Raw genomic sequence first — 21,134 nt, 5'->3', positions numbered from 1 at the left:
GAATCCAGTTGTGCAAAACTCTTAGAGACTTACCCAGAAAGACTCATAGCTGTAATCATTGCCAAAGGTGATTCTAACATGTATTGACTCAGGGGGATGAGTACTTATCTAATCAAAATATATTAGTGTTTTACCTTACTTTTTTACTTTATTTTTTAATTTTTTTTACAAATTTGATTTTTCTTCCAGTTTGACATTTGAGAATTTTTTGTAGCTCATTGACAGAATTATCACCATGTGTTATTACTTTTCTATTATTTCTCTTATTATTTATTTTTCTATTATTTGTATTATTATTTGTATTATTATTATTATTATTTTTCTCTGCACTGTTGGGAAGGGCAAACCTTTCACTGTTAGTCTACACCTGTTGTTTACGAAGCATGTGACAAATACAATTCGATTTGACACACACACACACACACACACACACACACACACACACACACACACACACACACACACACACACACACACACACACACACACACACACACACACACACACACACACACACACACACTGGAAGTTACAAAAAAATAGAGGCCTGAACTTTAGAATGTAATCTATGGCAGAAGGTCCCAAGACCAGCTGATCACTGAGTGGGAGGTGAAAGCTTGGAGAAATGGGAGAGAAATATCTGATCTGATGGTCTCATTACAGTAGAGTTGCTTTTCCCCACAATGATTTACTCTCTCTGCTATTGCTTTCTGCTAGCTCTGCTCTGCTCCAAATCTGACATGGCAATGTTTATTTTTGTTTTTTAGAAACCAGTTAGATCAGATTCTGATTCCTGGCAGAGAATACATGGCGGCATGAGGACATTCAGTCATTCACAGTTAATGAGGAGAAGTTTTATATTGCAGTCTTTTAAGAGTTGACCTCACCCGTGTTAGTGCATGGTTGATTGTTATCTCTTTTCTAATGCTTTATTGGTCCGTCTCTGTCTATGTAAAATTGAGCAGAATGTTTTCTTTCATTCATGAGTATGTGATTCCGTCTTGATGACAGTTTGAGATATGGGATGTGACACAGACCGTGAAAGAGCTGTCGTTTTTTTGGATCTGTCTCTCCTAACATGATTTCAGTATCAACATGAACGCTGCAAATATTTTGTTACTTCTGTTACTGTTGTATGTGAGTATTTAATACTTTTCCTTTCCTGACAGTTTAGAAATATTATGTTTTTTTTAATATGTACACTTCAACTGCAATGCCGTTTTTACCTTGACTGAAGGCAGAAATGCCTTGAAACTATGTCAATCTTCTTTAATGTATTCTATTCCTCTTACCTTGAGATTATAAATTGCTATACACATACAGTACTTGAAAACTAACCAGGCACATGTTGAGGGGCTACATGGATTGCTTTGAGTCAATTCACTGCCACTTCAGTGAGATCTACTTCAGAATGTGACTTTATTTTCAATGTCCTTAGTTGATCTATTCTACACTCAAGGCATGCAATTCTGTTTGAGTATACATTTGTGAGACAGCATGCAGTCCAGATAATGCTAATCAAATCTGTACTTGATATTTGGATCAGATCGGAATTGAATATACAGTATGTTATAGGCCTACATGTGTGGGGGTTTAATGCTTACCAAATATGAACGGTTTTAAAGAATTCTTGACTAGTAACATATTGAGACCTCACCATGAGTGACCTAGACGCGGACATGTGCAGATACACACACACACAAACACACGTAATGGAAAAGCAAATGTGATCCCTTAGGAACTGTGTGGGAATGTTTTCTAAAATGTATTGAACAAACCGCGGACATTTCCTACATAGTTTTACAGGTAGACTAGTATCTTTTTTTTAAAGGGAACATTTTCTCGATGCAGTTATACAGTACAGGTCAATGGATACCTTGTTCATCAAATTATTTTGAGGGCTATAGCAGTGAAATGAAAACTGTACATGGCTAACTAGTCTTTAACAGTTTGTTCCAGATCCCAGTAACCATTTCAAAATTAGGCTACCATTATGAAGCCATTGTAAAACTGTTAGTGCAGATTCCAATTTGTTACATAAGTATTCACACCCCTGAGTCAATACATGTTAGAATCCCCTTTTGACAGCGATTACAGCTGTGAGTCTTTCTGGGTAAGTCTTCTAGAAGTTTTGCACACCTGAATTGTACAATATTTGCTAGACAGCCATTTTCAAGTCTTACCATGGATTTTCAAGTCGATTTAAGTCACTCAGAAGCATTCAATGTCATCTTGGTAAGCAACTGAAATGTATATTTCGCCTTGTGTTTTAGGTTAATGTCCTGCAGAAAGGTGAATTTGTCTCCCAGTGTCTGTTGGAAAGCAGACTGAACAAGGTTTTCCTCTTGGATTTTGCCTGTGGTTAGCTTTATTCTGTCTATTTAGTCCCTGCCAATGACAAGCATACCTCTAACATGATGAGGCACCACCATGCCTGAAAATATGAAGGGTGGTACTCGGTGATGTGTTAGCAAACCTCCCTGGTCTTTGTGGTTGAATCTGTGTTTGAAATTCCCTGCTCGAATGAGGGACCATACCAATAATTGTATGTGTGGGTACAGAAATTAGGTAGTCATTCAAAAATCATGTTAAACAATATTATTGCACACAGAGTGAGTCCATGCAACTTATTATGTGACTTTCTAAGTATATTTCTACTCCTGAAATATTTCGGCATAATAAAAGGGTTGAATACTTATTGACTCAAGACATTTCAGCTTTTCATTTTTAATACATTTTTACACATTTCCTAAAACATAATTCCACTTTGACATTATGGGGTTTTGTGTGTAAACCGGTGAAACAAAATCTCAAGTTAAAACATTTTAAATTCAGACTGAAACACAGCAAAATGCAGAAAAAGTCATGGGTGTGATGAATACTTTCTGAAGGTGCTGTATGTATAGACTAGAGGGGAGGGAGCACTGTGACAGCAGCAGCAGTCAGCTGAGCATTCTAATTAGGCCTGCTGTGCTGTTATGCAATTCCTCAAGTCCAGAGCTACAGTTGTGAGTGAGGTTGCAAAATTCCCTGACTTTCAATAAATTCCCTGGTTTTCCAAATCCTGTTTGGAGGTTTATGGATTTCCTGCTTATTCCCTGCTGATTCCCGGAATCCTCCAACCGTGATTTCGGGTAAACCAGGGAATTTATTAAATGTTCCCAGAATTCTGCAACCCTATATTAGGGAGCATTAATATGTTGCATTTTTAAAATATCTTTGTTGCTGCAGCGGTACATCATTAATGTGACAAACTCTCTTGCAGGGTGAAAGTTTGTAAGTTAGTATGACTACGCCACATGTGAAACAGCCCTGACCTACCCTGTAATAGACCCTTTAGACAGCGTCCTTAGAACGACTTCGTCCACCACAACCCCCAGAACCCCCCAGAGATCTCAGTCCAACCCCAGAGGAGACCTTAATGCTGCAGCTGCCCTTCTACCCTCAGCCTCCTTTGTGCTCCAGCCTGTTCTTGTCCCCCGCTCCCTCCAAAAAAGGACATTCATTTTACAGAACACAGCTGGCCCCCCAGCTATAAAATGAGGGCTTACCTTGCCCACTATCTAATCTGACCACCAGTCAGTGCCCGTCAAAAAGGGAGGGATAGAGGAGAAGCGGATGTTGCTTTGGCCCAAACACAAACATCTGTAACCTCTTGTTGCCACATTTGCCACACTGTCATATCTGACCACCAGTGGAGGTAGAGGTGGTTAGAGAGCAGGGGAGGAGAGAAGAGGGGAGAGGAGGAGAGAGGAGAGGACAGGATAGGGGAGGAGAGTAGAGAAGAGATAAAGATGAGGCTTATATTTTGGCCCACACCCAAACTCAGCCATGTGGGAGCTCACGTTGCTACCCTGTTATTGTGCTCTGCCATTCCTTCACATCACCCAGAGGAGCAAGTCATGGGGTCAGGCCAGCCAGTCTGTCTGGGAGGGGAGGGTCACTCTGATGAGCTGCACACATGCTTCTGTAGAGTCCTCCTGCCTGCCAAATGAACTTAGTCAGGTGGGTACATTACATTAGCAGGAGTCATTGCATTACCTGAGGACAGGAGGGACACACTGTCGACTGCCTCTGATTAGAACCACAGCTAAATTAACCTTCAGATCTACCTACTGTCTGTTTGGTTATTCACCATAGCTAGGTAATACCACCATGACTAATATGATGGTTTTTTAATCCTTAATGCAATGCATTTGTTGCCAGATTTGAACCGTTTGTCAAAATTATTCAGATGATTAAAAAAGCCTATTTGCATCCCTAATCATAGAACACTTACAGAGTAAATTAATATTTACATTCATTCATCAAATTGCTCACATGCACTTCATTTTTCTTCTTCTCCTTCCTTTCCAGCCCAGTACATTGTGTGAGCAGCTCTCCCAGCTCTCTCTGCTTGCCCTGCTACAGAAATACTGTGAGGCTCTCTCCGCACTCTACAATGTCACAGGTAATGTAACACATTAATGAAAGTGGGGAACACAATGAGTGTTTGTTCTTTACAGCCTGTTAATGACTTTACTTTATTTATTGACTGAAGAATTAGAGTGATGCTCAGTCAGAGCATATTCCCCAAAGTAGCTTTGTCATGCAACGAGACTGAGGTAACACTCATTGGTGTGCACAACGGGCTGATTGAATGACAAGCACTGCTTAAGCCAAGGCAGATAATTTCACTAGAGGATGTTTATTGGCATAATTAACTAGTATTAATAATCACATCCACCTTCAGTGTTCACAGTCATACCAATGAATATGCTTGAGCAGCACTTATTCCAAGAGTGTTGGATGTCTGGGGTTTTACACAGACTTGGTTGTTCGTTTGCGAGCGTGAAATTAACCTAGCTTCATAATATGTGAGGAATGAGTCAGTGTTGCTGTAGCCAACTATTTTTGGGACATGGAAACATGTAAATACCAACAGCTGTATTGTGTCATAAACATTTTTTTCCCCGGAATATCGTAAATGAAGGAATACGGGAATAGTCTGGCCTCCTAGCACAACATGTCAAATTATTTTCCAATGTATTTAGCCTGTTGGATGTGGATAAACATTTCAGCAAGATTTGGAGATGACAAAATAATGAATTACAGGTGTGTTATGAGAGAAAATTCTTATTTCTCTCCTCCACATGTAACCGGTGTGAAATGGCTAGCTAGTGTTGTGCGCTATCTGTGATGTCACTCGCTATGAGACCTTGAAGTAATTGTTTGCCTTGCTCTGCAAGAGCTGATGCTTTTGTGGAGCGATAGGTAACAATGCTTTGTGGGAGGCAGTTGTTGATGTGTTAAGAGCATCCCTGGTTCAAGCCCAGGTTGGGGCGAGGAGAGGGACGGAAGTAACACTGTTACACACAGAGAGCATTAATCATCATTCCTGTTGACAGGATTATTTGAAAAAGGCATCTTCTGCTCCTGTATTCTCACTAGCATGTCAAACTAAAAGCTCCCTCTCCCTGCTTATTTTAGATCAAGTCTAAAACATAAGTTAGATGCATCGTGAAAAAACAGCACTTTGTCAGAGAGATTCTACAATCATGTATCTATTACAAAGAGACTTTTGTATTGGTCTGTATCCCCCCACCCCACTAATTCTGCCACCGCTGCAAAAAAAAATCCTAGGGGAAACATTATGTAGTATCTGACATGAAGCCAATTGATACAGAACAATGACAATAACTCTTTCAGCTGCTTCTTCCTCATTCGTGCTGTGTTTCCTACCTGCATGATTCCGCAATCTGTTTTTCCAGCCCATTGTGCCCTTGCTCTGGGCAACACCTTACTGAGTGAGAATCTGCAGATTCTCTCTCTGTCCGCCGGGCCTAGAAGACTCAGTCTTTGTCAATCAGACAACTGAAGCCAATGTGTCTCTTTGAACCAGCACAAAGAACGTCAGGAACTGGGCTTGCAGATAAAGTATGACAGTCAGTGTTTAAAATGAGGTCAGACAAGTTGACTCCAGAAGGAAGAATATATTATTAAATTGCTGGTTTCTTTTGTTATCCTCAAATGGTCCTCACTTCTCACTGTTATGATGACATATAAAGAGTTACCAGGAAGACCTGTTATGATGATAAACTACAGTGCCTTGCGAAAGTATTCGGCCCCCTTGAACTTTGCGACCTTTTGCCACATTTCAGGCTTCAAAAATAAAGATATAAAACTGTATTTTTTTGTGAAGAATCAACAACAAGTGGGACAAAATCATGAAGTGGAACGACATTTATTGGATATTTCAAACTTTTTTAACAAATCAAAAACTGAAAAATTGGGCGTGCAAAATTATTCAGCCCCTTTACTTTCAGTGCAGCAAACTCTCTCCAGAAGTTCAGTGAGGATCTCTGAATGATCCAATGTTGACCTAAATGACTAATGATGATAAATACAATCCACCTGTGTGTAATCAAGTCTCCGTATAAATGCACCTGCACTGTGATAGTCTCAGAGGTCCGTTAAAAGCGCAGAGAGCATCATGAAGAACAAGGAACACACCAGGCAGGTCCGAGATACTGTTGTGAAGAAGTTTAAAGCCGGATTTGGATACAAAAAGATTTCCCAAGCTTTAAACATCCCAAGGAGCACTGTGCAAGCGATAATATTGAAATGGAAGGAGTATCAGACCACTGCAAATCTACCAAGACCTGGCCGTCCCTCTAAACTTTCAGCTCATACAAGGAGAAGACTGATCAGAGATGCAGCCAAGAGGCCCATGATCACTCTGGATGAGCTGCAGAGATCTACAGCTGAGGTGGGAGACTCTGTCCATAGGACAACAATCAGTCGTATATTGCACAAATCTGGCCTTTATGAAAGAGTGGCAAGAAGAAATCCATTTCTTAAAGATATCCATAAAAAGTGTTGTTTAAAGTTTGCCACAAGCCACCTGGGAGACACACCAAACATGTGGAAGAAGGTGCTCTGGTCAGATGAAACCAAAATTGAACTTTTTGGCAACAATGCAAAACGTTATGTTTGGCATAAAAGCAACACAGCTCATCACCCTGAACACACCATCCCCACTGTCAAACATGGTGGTGGCAGCATCATGGTTTGGGCCTGCTTTTCTTCAGCAGGGACAGGGAAGATGGTTAAAAGTGATGGGAAGATGGATGGAGCCAAATACAGGACCATTCTGGAAGAAAACCTGATGGAGTCTGCAAAAGACCTGAGACTGGGACGGAGATTTGTCTTCCAACAAGACAATGATCCAAAACATAAAGCAAAATCTACAATGGAATGGTTAAAAAATAAACATATCCAGGTGTTAGAATGGCCAAGTCAAAGTCCAAACCTGAATCCAATCGAGAATCTGTGGAAAGAACTGAAAACTGCTGTTCACAAATGCTCTCCATCCAACCTCACTGAGCTCGAGCTGTTTTGCAAGGAGGAATGGGAAAAAATTTCAGTCTCTCGATGTGCAAAACTGATAGAGACATACCCCAAGCGACTTACAGCTGTAATCGCAGCAAAAGGTGGCGCTACAAAGTATTAACTTAAGGGGGCTGAATAATTTTGCACGCCAAATTTTTCAGTTTTTGATTTGTTAAAAAAGTTTGAAATTTCCAATAAATGTCGTTCCACTTCATGATTGTGTCCCACTTGTTGTTGATTCTTCACAAAAAAATACAGTTCATATCTTTATGTTTGAAGCCTGAAATGTGGCAAAATGTCGCAAAGTTCAAGGGGGCCGAATACTTTCGCAAGGCACTGTATATAAAGTTACCAGAAACTCAACACATTCAATTCACCTGGTTTAGATGGTCCATGGCGCCAGTAGATGAAATCTAGGTCTTCTCTCATCTGTTAAGGATCGGACCCTTTTTTTACATTTTTTTTGCCCAAATTGACATACCCAAATCTAAATTCCTGTAGCAAGGATATGCATATTCTTGATACCATTTGAAAGTAAACACTTTGTAGTTTGTGGAAATGTGAAATTAATGTAGGAGAATATAACACACTAGATCTGGTGTTTTTTTGTTTTGTTTTTTCATCATGTTTGAAATGCAAGAGAAAGGCTACAATGTATTATTCCAGTTTAGGCGCAATTTAGATTTTGTTCACTGACTGATCCAATGAATCATTGCATTTCTGTTCAAAGTTTTGTATCAAGTCTGCCCAAATGAGCCTAATTGGTTTACTAACAAGAATTTAAGCTTACTGCCCATATCAGATATGTCTACGTTCTGGGAAATGTTATTGTTACTGTTACTTACAACCTCATGCTAATCACATTAGTGCACGTTAGCTCAACTCTCCCATGGGGAGGGGGGGGCACTGATCCCGTAGAGGGGTTCCTTAATTTACCAGACATTATGGGCCAATGCGTTCTTCATCTGAAATATATGATGAGAGGTGAAAGCTGTGCAGGACTGATTCACAACCTTACGGTCTCAAGGCGGCTCTGGGATCCATCGGTCTCCTATATTTGCAAGTATTTTGATCCAACTTTGCAACCCTGATGTAATGTCTCTCATCTTCACTTCAAGACTTTTGAAGCAGAAAACCCAGAAAGGTTTACCTTTACCTTTCCTCAGCAGAGAGAATGCATATTTTATTGGACATGCACAGACTACACTAAGATGCACAGAGTTGATGACTGCAGGTCTAGCCTATTGTCCCAAATTATACAGACCACCACAGTCTATTTGTTTAAAATCCTTTTTAGGCGAAAGATATTAAAAACAAATAATTGTTCCTTCAACATGCTCTTCGAAAAGCAATCAAATGCATTGCTATTAGTTTTATTCAAACTGAAATATAATTGTCTTATACCACAGCCACTTTATTTTTATAAAGCCATATCAGTCAATATTCATAAAGCCTTCTTAATTTGCGGTTCTGCATTCAGGGAATAACCCTGAAAAACTCAAATTAATGATCACTTGGCAGTTTTGTTTAAATCAGTTATTAATACATTTTCAAGTTCATAACTGTGCACTCTCCTCAAACAATAGCATGGTATTCTTGCTATTGTAAATTGCTACTGCATGCTACTGTAAATTGGACAGTGCAGTTAGATTAAAGACTTACTTTCAACCAGTCTGAACATTTCACAGCAGAACCACAGGCGATATAGTATGACAGCCAATATGTGAATACTGTGCCTAAGGCCTATAAATTGGATGTGCAGGGACGACAATCAATGTTATTTACAGACTTGTTTACTTATCTGCTTCCCCCATTAGCCTAATGGAATATGGAGCATAACAAGTAAATTAATAATGATCATCATCATCATGATGGTGATAATGATATCTAGTCTAATTCCATAGCTGGTAGCCTGCTCTGGGGGAATACATTAACATTTAGGTGGTGCTATTAATAGACATGGGCAATTAAAACTTCCTCCACTAGGCTACTCTGTGCTGAAGTTGACACTCACAGAGCTGGGTTGGGGGACGGATGGACGTGTATGTTTCAGATCTCCTAATACGTGTCTAGACTGCATATTACAGTAAATGAGATGGAACAGTAATTGTATGTGTGAGTCCAATGCAAAACTGAAAACTCTCTCATTTAGATAAAGGTCATAAGTCTAATTGAACAAATAAACAGATAGATCATCAGTCTGTGATGACATAATGGTGATACATATGTAATACAGAAAGCATTGGAGAAAGTGTTCCTACAGAACATTTATCATAAGCTTCATCAAAAGCTATATGAACATTTATTTCAAAAGTGACATATTCAAAAGTTTGTTTGACACATTTTTCATGCAATTTCACAACCGTTTAATGTTCATTCCTTTATCAACCGAACAGATTTTTTTCACCCACACAAAATAGATAGGTCGACTTAAAAACACATTGAAATAAACACTTTTCCCTGCAGTCAGAACTTTAGATGGATAACGCAAATTATATTAGGGAATTCTGAATCTCACAACGGTGCTTGGCATAACTCAGAGGTATGGAAAACCTAATCTAATAGTAATCTGACTAACTGTTACAAAAATGATCTTATTTTAAAATAAAATAAGAGATTAGTCAGAAAGGGTCCCTTTGATGGGATTCTGAGAGGAAAACAGATTGTAGTTAGTTTAAAACCATTTTCTTGAATTGATGTGTGTTTTGGATTTAAACATATAAATAGAATATAGATATTTATATATTCTCTAGGCTACATGCCACTGAAAACTATTTAAGGTAACATTTATGTCACCCACATCATGTCTGGGATGTATCCATAACCTGTTTCAATGCCCCCTTTTCCCTCCCTCCTGCTCCTTCCTTCTCCCCCCCCCCCTCATATTTACCCAAAGAAAATACCTTTAATCTTTTTACTAAAAGGTTTATGAAAAAAACTATAAAATATTGTTTCCAACAGTGCTTCTATCAGAACATTGGATCAGCCACTGCTACCAGATTGGACGCATTTGTCTCAATAGCTCACTGACACCGGCTGTCATGAGACATAACAGATGGGTAGTGTGTAAAAGACATCGTCTTTCTGTATGAATTTAACTAACTTTTATCATTTGTGCATAATTCCACAGAAAGATTCTGAATTTGTGCTAGTAGGCTGAAGCTCACTGCATCGATCTGATTGTACAGGGAGAGGAGGAGAGAGAAGGAAACTCTCGAGTAGCCTACGTGGAGTCAGAATTCCGAGTGCGTCAATTGGGCGAGCAGCTTTCCACGGGTTTGAAACGGGCGCACTATTTCTTGGCATTCTATTTTGGATGAAACACATGCACGTAGTAGGCAACGTGTTAGGAGCCTTTCGGACTTCAAGCCTAGCTCTTTGATTTAACGTATCAATTGAACCATGGATGCTACGATTTACCAAATCATCTTTGGGGAGTTTGGGGACCCAAACTGTAGTTTGATGGATGCCTTTCAAGACACTTTCTACGAAAACGCATCGTTCTCTTTGATGGATTTTGACGGTACGAGTTGGGGGGATTTTGACACTGTCATCAATGGTTAATGCTTTCCCTTGACGTCTTGGGCAATTCATTATCATTATTTAAACGCCTTTGTGTTTATTTAAAGGTTTGTATTGCAATGCCACAACTGATGAGATTGGAACATGTTGGCCAAGGAGCAACACCGGACGGATGATGGAGAGACCCTGTCCAGAGTACATCAACGGGGTGAAGTACAACACCACAAGTAAGATATTAAACCATTTCAATATTTTTTAAATATTTTTTCACCATGTATCTTTACACTGTTAACATTGGCTACATAGTGGGGATTGTCCCTGTCCATGCGTAAATGGGTGGCAGTACTTATTTAGCCGTAATGTTCTGATCATAAATGAAGGGGAAACTGTAAACTGTGCAATCGGAGCCAATCTTCTAATATTGGATACAGTAATAATATCATATTCAGTTTGCGGGTGGGTTGCTGGAATGGAGCCAAAGACTCAAGTGCCATTTTTAAACTCGAATAAATTATTAATTAATGCAGTGTTTGCAGCCACTTGCTCTCAAATATTAGCTGAAATGTGTTTCTTCTACCAAGTTGTATGACGATACAATACATTTTTATTTGAGTGAAGAATTTGTTTTCGAATATTGAACACTGTTTGTAAGCAATTTGTCCAGTTATGTAAGAACCATTCTGTTATGACACATGATCATCAATGTCAAAATAAGACACTATCTCTCCTGTCAGTTTTGGCCTTGTGTCCTTCCCTGTGCTGTTGGTGGACTCACTCACTCTTCATCACCATACCTCTCCAGATGAATTAGACCACATTGGTGAGCAGCAACACTCTGCTGATTGATAATATAGAGAAACACCTGTGTCACCCAATGCATCATTGTCAGCATCTAGGAAAGTAGTTGATGAGATTATACAATAACAACCTCTGATTAATAAATACTAACAGGTGTCAATATGAAAACAATAGATCACAGATGATGGTTGACCAGCCAACTCTTTTGAGAAATGTTAACATACAATTAATTGTCCAGTAGATCTTGTGCTAGCTCAGCAATCTAATGCCTAAGCTTTAGCCCAGCAGGTTCATACAGGAGACAGAGTTTTGAATCCAGTCGGCCATTTAGCATAAAGCAAAATACAGGGTATTAAACTGATCCAAAGTGAAATGTTTAGCTTTTTGTTAGTAATTGGCACTGATATGGAAATTCAATATGTTGGCTATGATAGCAGGATAGGTTGACTGATTTGATAATTTCAGGATATACACAGGCAATGAGTTTGCCTCTCACATTCAAATGTGATTTAACAGAAGCCCTATGTCCACACTAAATCAAATCAAATGTTATTTGTCACATACACATGGTTAGCAGATGTTAATGCGAGTGTAGCGAAATGCTTGTGCTTCTAGTTCCAACAATGCAGTAATAACCAACGAGTAATCTAACCTAACAATTCCACAACTACTACCTTATACACACAAGTGTAAGGGGATGAAGAATATGTACATAAAGATATATGAATGAGTGATGATACCGAACGGCATAGGCAAGATGTAGTAGATGGTATCGAGTACAGTATAGACATATGAGATAAGTAATGTAGGGTATGTAAACATTATATTAAGTGTCATTGTTTAAAGTGGCTAGTGATACATTTTGTACATGTATGGCAGCAGCCACTCAATGTTAGTGGTGGCTGTTTAACAGTCTGATGGCCTTGAGATAGAAGCTGTTTTTCAGTCTCTCGGTCACTGCTTCGATGCACCTGTACTGACCTCGCCTTCTGGATGATAGCGGGGTGAACAGGCAGTGTGTAACGGCTTTCTTCCATCGAAGGAGAGGAGGACCAAAATGCAGCATAGTTCGTGTTCAACATGTTTAATAAAAGACGATAACGTGAACACTACAAAATAACAAACGTGGCAAAACCCGAAACAGTCCTATCTGGTGCAGAGAACACAAAGACAGGAAACAACCACCCACAAAACCCAACGCAAAACAAGCTACCTAAATATGGTTCCCAATCAGAGACAATGACTAACACCTGCCTCTGATTGAGAACCATATCAGGCCATACATAGAAACGGACAAACTAGACACACAACATAGAATGCCCACCCAGTTCACGTCCTGACCAACACTAAAACAAGGAATACACAAAAGAACTATGGTCAGAACGTGACAGTACCCCCCTCCCCAAGGTGCGGACTCCGACCACACAACCTAAACCTATAGGGGAGGGTCTGGTTGGGCATCTGTCCGCGGTGGTCGGCTCTGGTGCTGGACGTGGACCCCACTCCACCATTGTCTTTGTCCACCTCCTTAGCGTCCCTTGAGTGGCGACCCTCGCCGCCGACCTTGGCCTAGGAACCCTAACAAAGGGCCCCACTGGACTGAGGAGCGCCTCTGGATTGAGGGGTGCCTCCTGACTGAGGAAGCTCATGACTGAGAGGTAGCTCATGACCGAGGGGTAGCTCATGACCGAGGGGTAGCTCAGGACTGAGGGGTAGCTTAGGCCTGAGGGGTAGCTTAGGACTGAGAGGTAGCTCAGGCTGGTTGACGGCTCTGGCAGCTCCTGGCTGACTGGTGACTCTGACAGATCCTGGCTGAATGGCGGCTCTGGCAGATCCTGGCTGAATGGCGGCTCTGGCAGATCCTGGCTGAATGGCGGCTCTGGCAGATCCTGGCTGAATGGCGGCGCTGGCAGATCCTGGCTGAATGGCGGCTCTGGCAGATCCTGGCTGAATGGCGGCTCTGGCTGCTCCTTGCAGACTGGCGGCTCTGGCGGCTCCTTGCAGACTGGCGGCTCTGGCGGATCCTTGCAGACTGGCGGCTCTGGCGGATCCTTGCAGACTGGCGGCTCTGGCGGGTCCTTGCAGATTGGCGGCTCTGGCAGGTCATGACAGATGGGAGAATCTAGCAGCTCTGGACAGGCGGGAGACTCTAGCAGCTCTTGACAGGCGGGAGACTCTAGCAGCTCTGGACAGGTGGGAGACTCTAACAGCTCTGGACAGGCGGGAGACTCTAGCAGCTCTGGACAGGCGGGAGACTCTAGCAGCTCTGGACAGGCGAGGCGCACTGTAGACCTGGTACGTGGTACCGGCACTGGTGGTACTGGGCTGAGGACACGCACCTCAGGGCGAGTGCGGGGAGGAGAAATAGGGAGTACTGGGCTCTGGACTCGCACAGGAAGCCTGGTGCGGGGGGCTGCCACCGGAGGGCTGGTGCGTGTAGGTGGCACTGGATAGACCGGACTGTGCAGGTGCAATGGAGCTCTTGAGCACCGAGCCTGCCCAACCTTACCTGGCTCGTTGCCCACACTAGCCCGGCCGGTACGAGGAGCTGGAATGTACCGCACCGGGCTATGCACCCGCACTGGAGACACAGTGCGCTCCACAGCATAACACGGTGCCTGCCCGGTCTCTCTCGCTCTCCGGTAAGCACAGGAAGTTGGCGCAGGTCTCCTACCTGGTTTCGCCATGCTCCCTGTGTGCCGCCCCCCAATACATTTTTGGGCTGCCTCTCGGGCTTCCTACCGCGCCGCCGTGCTCGTTTCGCCAACTCCATTCTCCTGTAACCCTCCTCGCACTGCTCCAGCGAATCCCAGGCGGGCTCCAGCAATCTCCTTCGGTCGACCGCCCACCTGTCTATCTATTCCCAAGTAGTATAGTCCAGATTCTGCTCCCATGTCCAATAATCCTGACATCGCTTCCTCTCCTGCTCCTGCCCGTTACCACGCTGCTTGGTCCTGTTGTGGTGGGTGGTTCTGTAACGGCTTTCTTCTGTCGAAGGAGAGGAGGACCAAAATGCAGCGTAGTTCGTGTTCAACATGTTTAATAAAAGACGATAACGTGAACACTACACAAATACAAAATAACAAACGTGGCAAAACCCGAAACAGTCCTATCTGCTGCAGAGAACACAAAGACAGGAAACAACCACCCACACACCCCAACACAAAACAAGCTACCTAAATATGGTTCCCAATCAGAGACAATGACTAACACTTGCCTCTGATTGAGAACCATATCAGGCCATACATAGAAACGGACAAACTGGACACACAACATAGAATGCCCACCCAGCTCACATCCTGACCAACATTAAAACAAGGAAAACACAAAAGAACTATGATCAGAACGTGACACAGTGGCTCGGATGGTTGTTGTCCTTGATGATCTTTATGGCCTTCCTGTGACATCGGGTGGTGTAGGTGTCCTGGAGGGCAGGTAGTTTGCCCCCGGTGATGCATTGTGCAGACCTCACTACCCTCTGGAGAGCCTTACGGTTGTGGAAGGAGCAGTTGCCATACCAGGCGGTGATACAGCCCGACAGGATGCTCTCGATTGTGCATCTGTAAAGGTTTGTGAGTGTTTTTGGTGACAAGCCGAATTTCTTCAGCCACCTGAGGTTGAAGAGGTGCTGCTCCCCCTTCTTCACCACGCTGTCTGTGTTGGTGGACCAATTCAGTTTGTCCATGATGTGTATGCCGAGGAACTTAAAACTTACTACCCTCTCCACTACTGTCCCGCCGATGTGGATAGGGCGTTGCTCCCTCAAGTCCACAATCATCTCCTTTGTTTTGTTGACGTTGAGTGTGAGGTTATTTTCCTGACACCACACGCCGAGGGCCCTCATCTCCTCACTGTAGGCCGTCTCGTCATTGTTGGTATTCAAGCCTACCACTGTAGTGTCATCTCAAACTTGATGATTGAGTTTGAGGTGTGCATGGCCACACATTCGTGGGGGAACAGGGAGTACAGGAGAGGGCTCAGAATGCACCCTTGTGGGGCCCCAGTGTTGAGGATCAGCAGAGTGGAGATGTTACCTACCCTCACCACCTGGGGGCGGCCCGTCAGGAAGTCCAGTACCCAGTTGCACAGGGCGGGGTCGAGACCCAGGGTCGAGTTTGGAGGGTACTATGGTGTTAAATGCTGAGCTGTAGTCGATGAACAGCATTCTCACATAGTTATTCGTCTTGTCCAGATGGGTTAGGGCAGTGTGCAGTGTGGTTGCGATTGCTTCGTCTGTGGACCTATTGGGGCGGTAAGCAAATTGGAGTGGGTCTAGGGTGTCAGGTAGGGTGGAGGTGATATGGTCATTGACTAGTCTCTCAAAGCACTTCATGATGACGGAAGTGAGTGCTACGGGGCGGTAGTCGTTTAGCTCAGTTACCTTAGCTTTCTTGGGAACTAGAACAATGGTGGCCCTCTTGATGCATGTGGGAACAACAGACTGGGATAAGGATTGATTGAATATGTCCGTAAACACACCAGCCAGCTGGTCTGCACATGCTCTGAGGATGCAGCTAGGGATGCCGTTTGTGCCTACAGCCTTGCGAGGGTTAACACGTTTAAATGTTTTACTCATGTTGACTGCAGTGAAGGAGAGTTCGCAGATTTTGGTAGTGGGCTGTGTCAGTGGCACTGTATTGTCCTCAAAGCGAGCAAAGAAGTTGTTTAGTCTGTCTGGGAGCAAGACATCCTGGTCCGCGACGGGGCTGGTTTTCTTTTTGTAATCCGTGATTGACTGTAGACCCTGCCACATACCTCTTGTGTCTGAGCCGTTGAATTGCAACTCTACTTTGACTCTATACTGACGCTTAGCTTGTTTGATTGCCTTGCGGAGGGAATAGCTACACTGTTTGTATTCGGTCATGTTTCCGGTCACCTTGCCCTGGTTAAAAGCAGTGGTTGGCACTTTTAGTTTCGCGCGAATGCTGCCATCAATCCACAGTTTCTTGTTTGGGAATGTTTCAATAGTTGCTCTGGGTACGACATCGCCAATGCACTTTCTAATGAACTCACTCACCGAATCAGCATATTCGTCAATGTTGTTGTTTGACGCAATGCGGAGCAAATCCCAATCCACGTGATCGAAGCAATCTTGAAGCGTGGAATCAGATTGGTCGGACCAGCGTTGAACAGACCTGAGCGCGGGGGCTTCCTGTTTAAGTTTCTGTCTATAGGCTGGAAGCAACAAAATGGAGTCGTGGTCAGATTTTCTGAAAGGAGGGCGGGGGAGGGCCTTATATGCATCGCGGAAGTTAGAATAACAATGATCCAGGGTTTTACCAGCCCTGGTAGCACAATCGATATGCTGATAGAATTTAGGGAGTCTTGTTTTCAGATTAGCCTTGTTAAAATCCCCAGCTACAATGAATGCAGCCTCAGGATATGTGGTTTCCAGTTTACATAGAGTCAAATGAAGTTCTTTCAGGGCCGTCGATGTGTCTGCTTGGGGGGGATATGCACGACTGATTATAATCTAAGAGAATTCTCTTGGTAGATAATTCGGTCGACATTTGATTGTGAGGAATTCTAAGTCAGGTGAACAGAAGGACTTGAGTTTCTGTATGTTGTTATGATCACACTACCACTTCGTAACCGTGTAATGGGTTCAAACAAGGTTTTGTGAACGTTCAAACCCTGTTTGTGTTCAATTATAAAGTGCTTATTAACTGTATATAGACATTCGTTTTAGAACACTGTGTTCAATCATAGGTTTTTCCAAACAATCTAATCATCCCAATCTTTCTCTGGGTAAACTATGAACACAGACTTCCCATGCACTCTCATGTACTGTATATTGTACCCTAAAAAGCTGGATGTCAAAGCCAGCACTATAATGTTAGCCCAAGTTAACGGGACAAGACACTGTTTAGCAATGAAACAATTGCTAAAGCAGCTAAATGAACAACAAGGAAACAAGAGATCAGCTAAAATGACAAATCGATGGTCAGAAACGTCTCAAGTCCATGGAATAAACTGTTTGTTATTGTTGTAAGTTTGTGCAGTGTTGCTTGCATCATTTACATTATATCTGCTCAGTGCCAACTGAGTTTCAATACGCCAACATCCAAGGCAGCACATTATTCACTCCCATAGCGTTCACATATAAGGTACTTTAGATAAGCATAATAGGGACATTGCGTTTGCTGAAAGCTTGGTTTCACATGAATGGTTTAAAAAGTAGCAGTTAGGTAGGACAACACATTAATCTGCTGTAAATGGTTTGGAATAATTGTGCTACCAACTTTGCCATAAATATTTTAAAAAGTTCCTATTTTCAATGCTTTGAAAAACAGGCAGTATAATGTAATTCACTCATTTACACCATGTAATGACCTGAACATTTCAGTAAGGATAATCAATAGATCTTTTGCTCGTCACTGAGATATTATGAGTTATGTTTAGTTATGAGGAATATATGTGTGGAATCCCAGTGGTCTGGATAAGAAGTGTTTCTTCCACAGTTCTTCAGGGCATATTAAAAATGGTATGTTCGAAAAAGCAGCAAACTCTGCAAAATGTAAAATACTAGTCAAATTTTACATGAAATCTCTGGTAATATTGAGAGTTCATGTCTTAACATTTGTTAGGCTGTTAAAAGCTTCTGGGCAGGGAGAGATGTGGTGTGTTAGGATTATTTTTTTTAAATGAAAAAACAGCCAGTGAAGGACATAGGGAATGAAAGGTACTCTTCAGCCTTAAGCGTCCCCACTTTTCGCATGGTGGCGACTGATAAAACGCTTCAGGAGGGTGGTCACGTGTGCTTGCAAGACAGAGGTCCTGGGGTTGTGCCTCTGTGTCAATTGAATCAGGAGGAAGTGGTACTGGCTACGCAAGCAACGTGACATCCTTTACACCAGCATCACAGCCTTTAAAGCTGCTATATGTAACTTTTTGGGCGACCCAACCAAATTCATATAGAAATTGAAGTTATAGATCTGTCAATCTCATTGAAAGCAAGTGTAAGAAGTGGTAGATCTGTTCAATGTGTGCACTATTTCCTAGCTTCCCAGTCTTAACCTATTTAATCCCATCAGTCACAATAGTGACCGTACAAAACTTTCAGTTATAAGGCTATAATTTTTTTTACTGAATGATGTATCAATGCGTTTCCAGCAAATATTGAAATAATAAAGGTGCAGTGTCACATGTGTCATGTGTCACATATTTAGTGTAAATTGTCACATTACCAGAGCTGTTTACTTCTTGGTTGCACCATGAGAAGAGGATGGCCGCATCAAAGCTCCTAAACAAAAGGTTAGTAAAGTATGTTAACATAAAGATAGGACAAATATTTTTGGTGCATATCATATTTAAGTTGTCTAGTATTGATATATGCATTTGCAATTACTCAACTTTGTTCAGTGGGGTCACAGAATGAGTAAACTTATTGACGGCAACAATAGTGAACTGCGGAATAACACATTGCATCTAGGTATACACATACATAGTTCTTGTTCTACCTAACTTTCTACTCTGTTCTTTCTTTTAGTTTCACTTTGAGTCAAGTTCTGGACATGTTGGATCTAGGTGACTGCCCAGACAAGGCATGCAACATTGCAGTTATCCCTCAAAATGAGAAAGATGCTGTCCTCAGTGATTGTGATAGCAATAGGTCAGATATGGTCTATGAGGGGGAGACAGGCCATTAGCCAGCCAGACTGTTGAATGCATATGCTGAACCAAACCTATGCAAACAGATCATGACAGGAACAACGTTATCAGTGATGATGACCTACCCCTTACCACCCCCTCCATTGTTGATAATGAAGAGCCAAGGGCCTCACCCGCCAGAGGGTCCAGTCAGAAGAGCCAAGGGCCTCTACCCGCCATAGGGGCCAGCCAGAAGAGCCAAGGGTAAAGCTGCAGGTGGTCAAAAGTAAAGATCAAGTGTTCAAACAATCGAAGAGGCCTGGCACCTACGTGATTCCAAAACACATAGTATACAGCCCAAATATGCAAAGTTTTGTCACGAAACCACTGAGCCACAGAAGGAGATCTCTAATGGCTGCTATTGTCGAAGATCAGGCAAGATATGACAAAGCTTCTCACTGGCCAATCAACACAATGCACCGGTTCCAGAGATGTCATCATTGTGACAAACGCACTACCTGTGCATGTGAGAAATGCAAAGCGCCACTGCACATTGAGTGATTCAAGATATACCATGGACAGCAGAAAAGGAGATAAGAGTGAATGAAAAAGGACTGAAAAAGCCAATAAAAGAAAAATAGAAAAGTCAATAAAGGGTGAGGAGAAGCAGTACAACGGACTCTAGGAAGAAAAGTCAACGAAAAAGTGAAAAAGACAATCAAAATTACTGAAATGTTTTTGGAAAAGAAGGTCAATTGATTCAAGACCCTGTATGACAGTAGGTCTGACTGATCACAGTTCAAAAGAGTGATGAACAAAGTGATGAACAAACTAATATATATACAGTATATATATATATACGTATATATATATATATATAAATATATATATATGTGTATGTATGCATGTACTGTATGTATGTATGATGTGTGTATATATATATATTTTTATTATTTTATTTTGTTTGTTATTTTGTTTATTTTGTTAGGCCTCTACTTGAATGCATATTCTACAGGCTACCTCTATCCTAAATGTTACCTTTATGTTCAATGTGAATTAATCACACGACTGCTATACAGTTGTTAGTGAATGTTGCACTGAAATGTCATAATGACAATGTTACAATAAAGTTACAATATTAATGTTTCAATACATGTTGCACTAAAGCAACAATACATGTTGCACTAAAGCAACAATACATGTTGCACTAAAGCAACAATACATGTTGCACTAAAGCAACAATACATGTTGCACTAAAGCAACAATACATGTTGCACTAAAGCAACAATACATGTTGCACTAAAGCAACAATACATGTTGCACTAAAGCAACAATGCATGTTACAATAAAGTAACAATGTTGAAATTCGTTGATGGTTGTTGTTTTTTGTCTTTGCTCTCAGTATTCATATCGGTGTTGTATTCGGGTTTTTGATATGTAAAATAGTCACACTAGAATGTGATGGGGCATTCTAGTGACAATGCTGGAGACTGCCAGTTACAGAGTTTTAAATGTGTTAATAACTGGGCTGGGATAAGAATTTTGATGACTGTGTAGGAGAAATATGTTAATTCAGTATACATCACATTATCCCACCAATTGTGACCGACCATAAAACACACCTTTTCACCTACATTTCCATGGAAAATTCCCCCAAATAATTATTGATTATTTCAAAGGGTTAGTAATTTTCTTGTCTGGGAAAAATTAGGGATTAAATGGGTTAAATTTCATTTTTGCGTCTTTTACTTCCAGTTTTGTATACCCGCTTCAAACAATACAATACCTTTGGCTATGGAAAAACTATTTCACAGCGTTTTAAGATGGTGCAATGATTCTCTACACTAAACTGA

The 21,134-nt window shown here is 41.7% G+C and overlaps 1 protein-coding gene across 3 annotated transcripts in view; it reads left to right on the top strand.

The window, feature by feature from the left end:
• The first annotated feature begins 649 nt into the window (after nt 1-649).
• Nucleotides 650-21,134, top strand: part of LOC112260650 (corticotropin-releasing factor receptor 2) — a 71,688-nt gene continuing 51,203 nt past the window's right edge. The window contains exons 1-4 of one of the 3 annotated variants that reach the window (XM_042328847.1): nt 650-1,137; nt 2,274-4,005; nt 4,357-4,450; nt 11,001-11,120. In XM_042328847.1, coding sequence (XP_042184781.1) covers nt 3,832-4,005; nt 4,357-4,450; nt 11,001-11,120 — 388 coding nt within the window. In that variant the 5' untranslated portion in view covers nt 650-1,137; nt 2,274-3,831. Of the gene's footprint in view, nt 1,138-2,273; nt 4,006-4,356; nt 4,451-10,548; nt 10,895-11,000; nt 11,121-21,134 lie in introns of those variants that run through there. The other 2 variants (XM_024435922.2, XM_024435923.2) reach the window with 2 other exon arrangements.

This window comes from Oncorhynchus tshawytscha, linkage group LG10 (genome assembly GCF_018296145.1).
Source record: "Oncorhynchus tshawytscha isolate Ot180627B linkage group LG10, Otsh_v2.0, whole genome shotgun sequence".
In the NCBI taxonomy this organism is placed as follows: Eukaryota; Metazoa; Chordata; class Actinopteri; order Salmoniformes; family Salmonidae; genus Oncorhynchus; species Oncorhynchus tshawytscha.
This window is presented reverse-complemented; position numbering and strand designations above follow the sequence as displayed.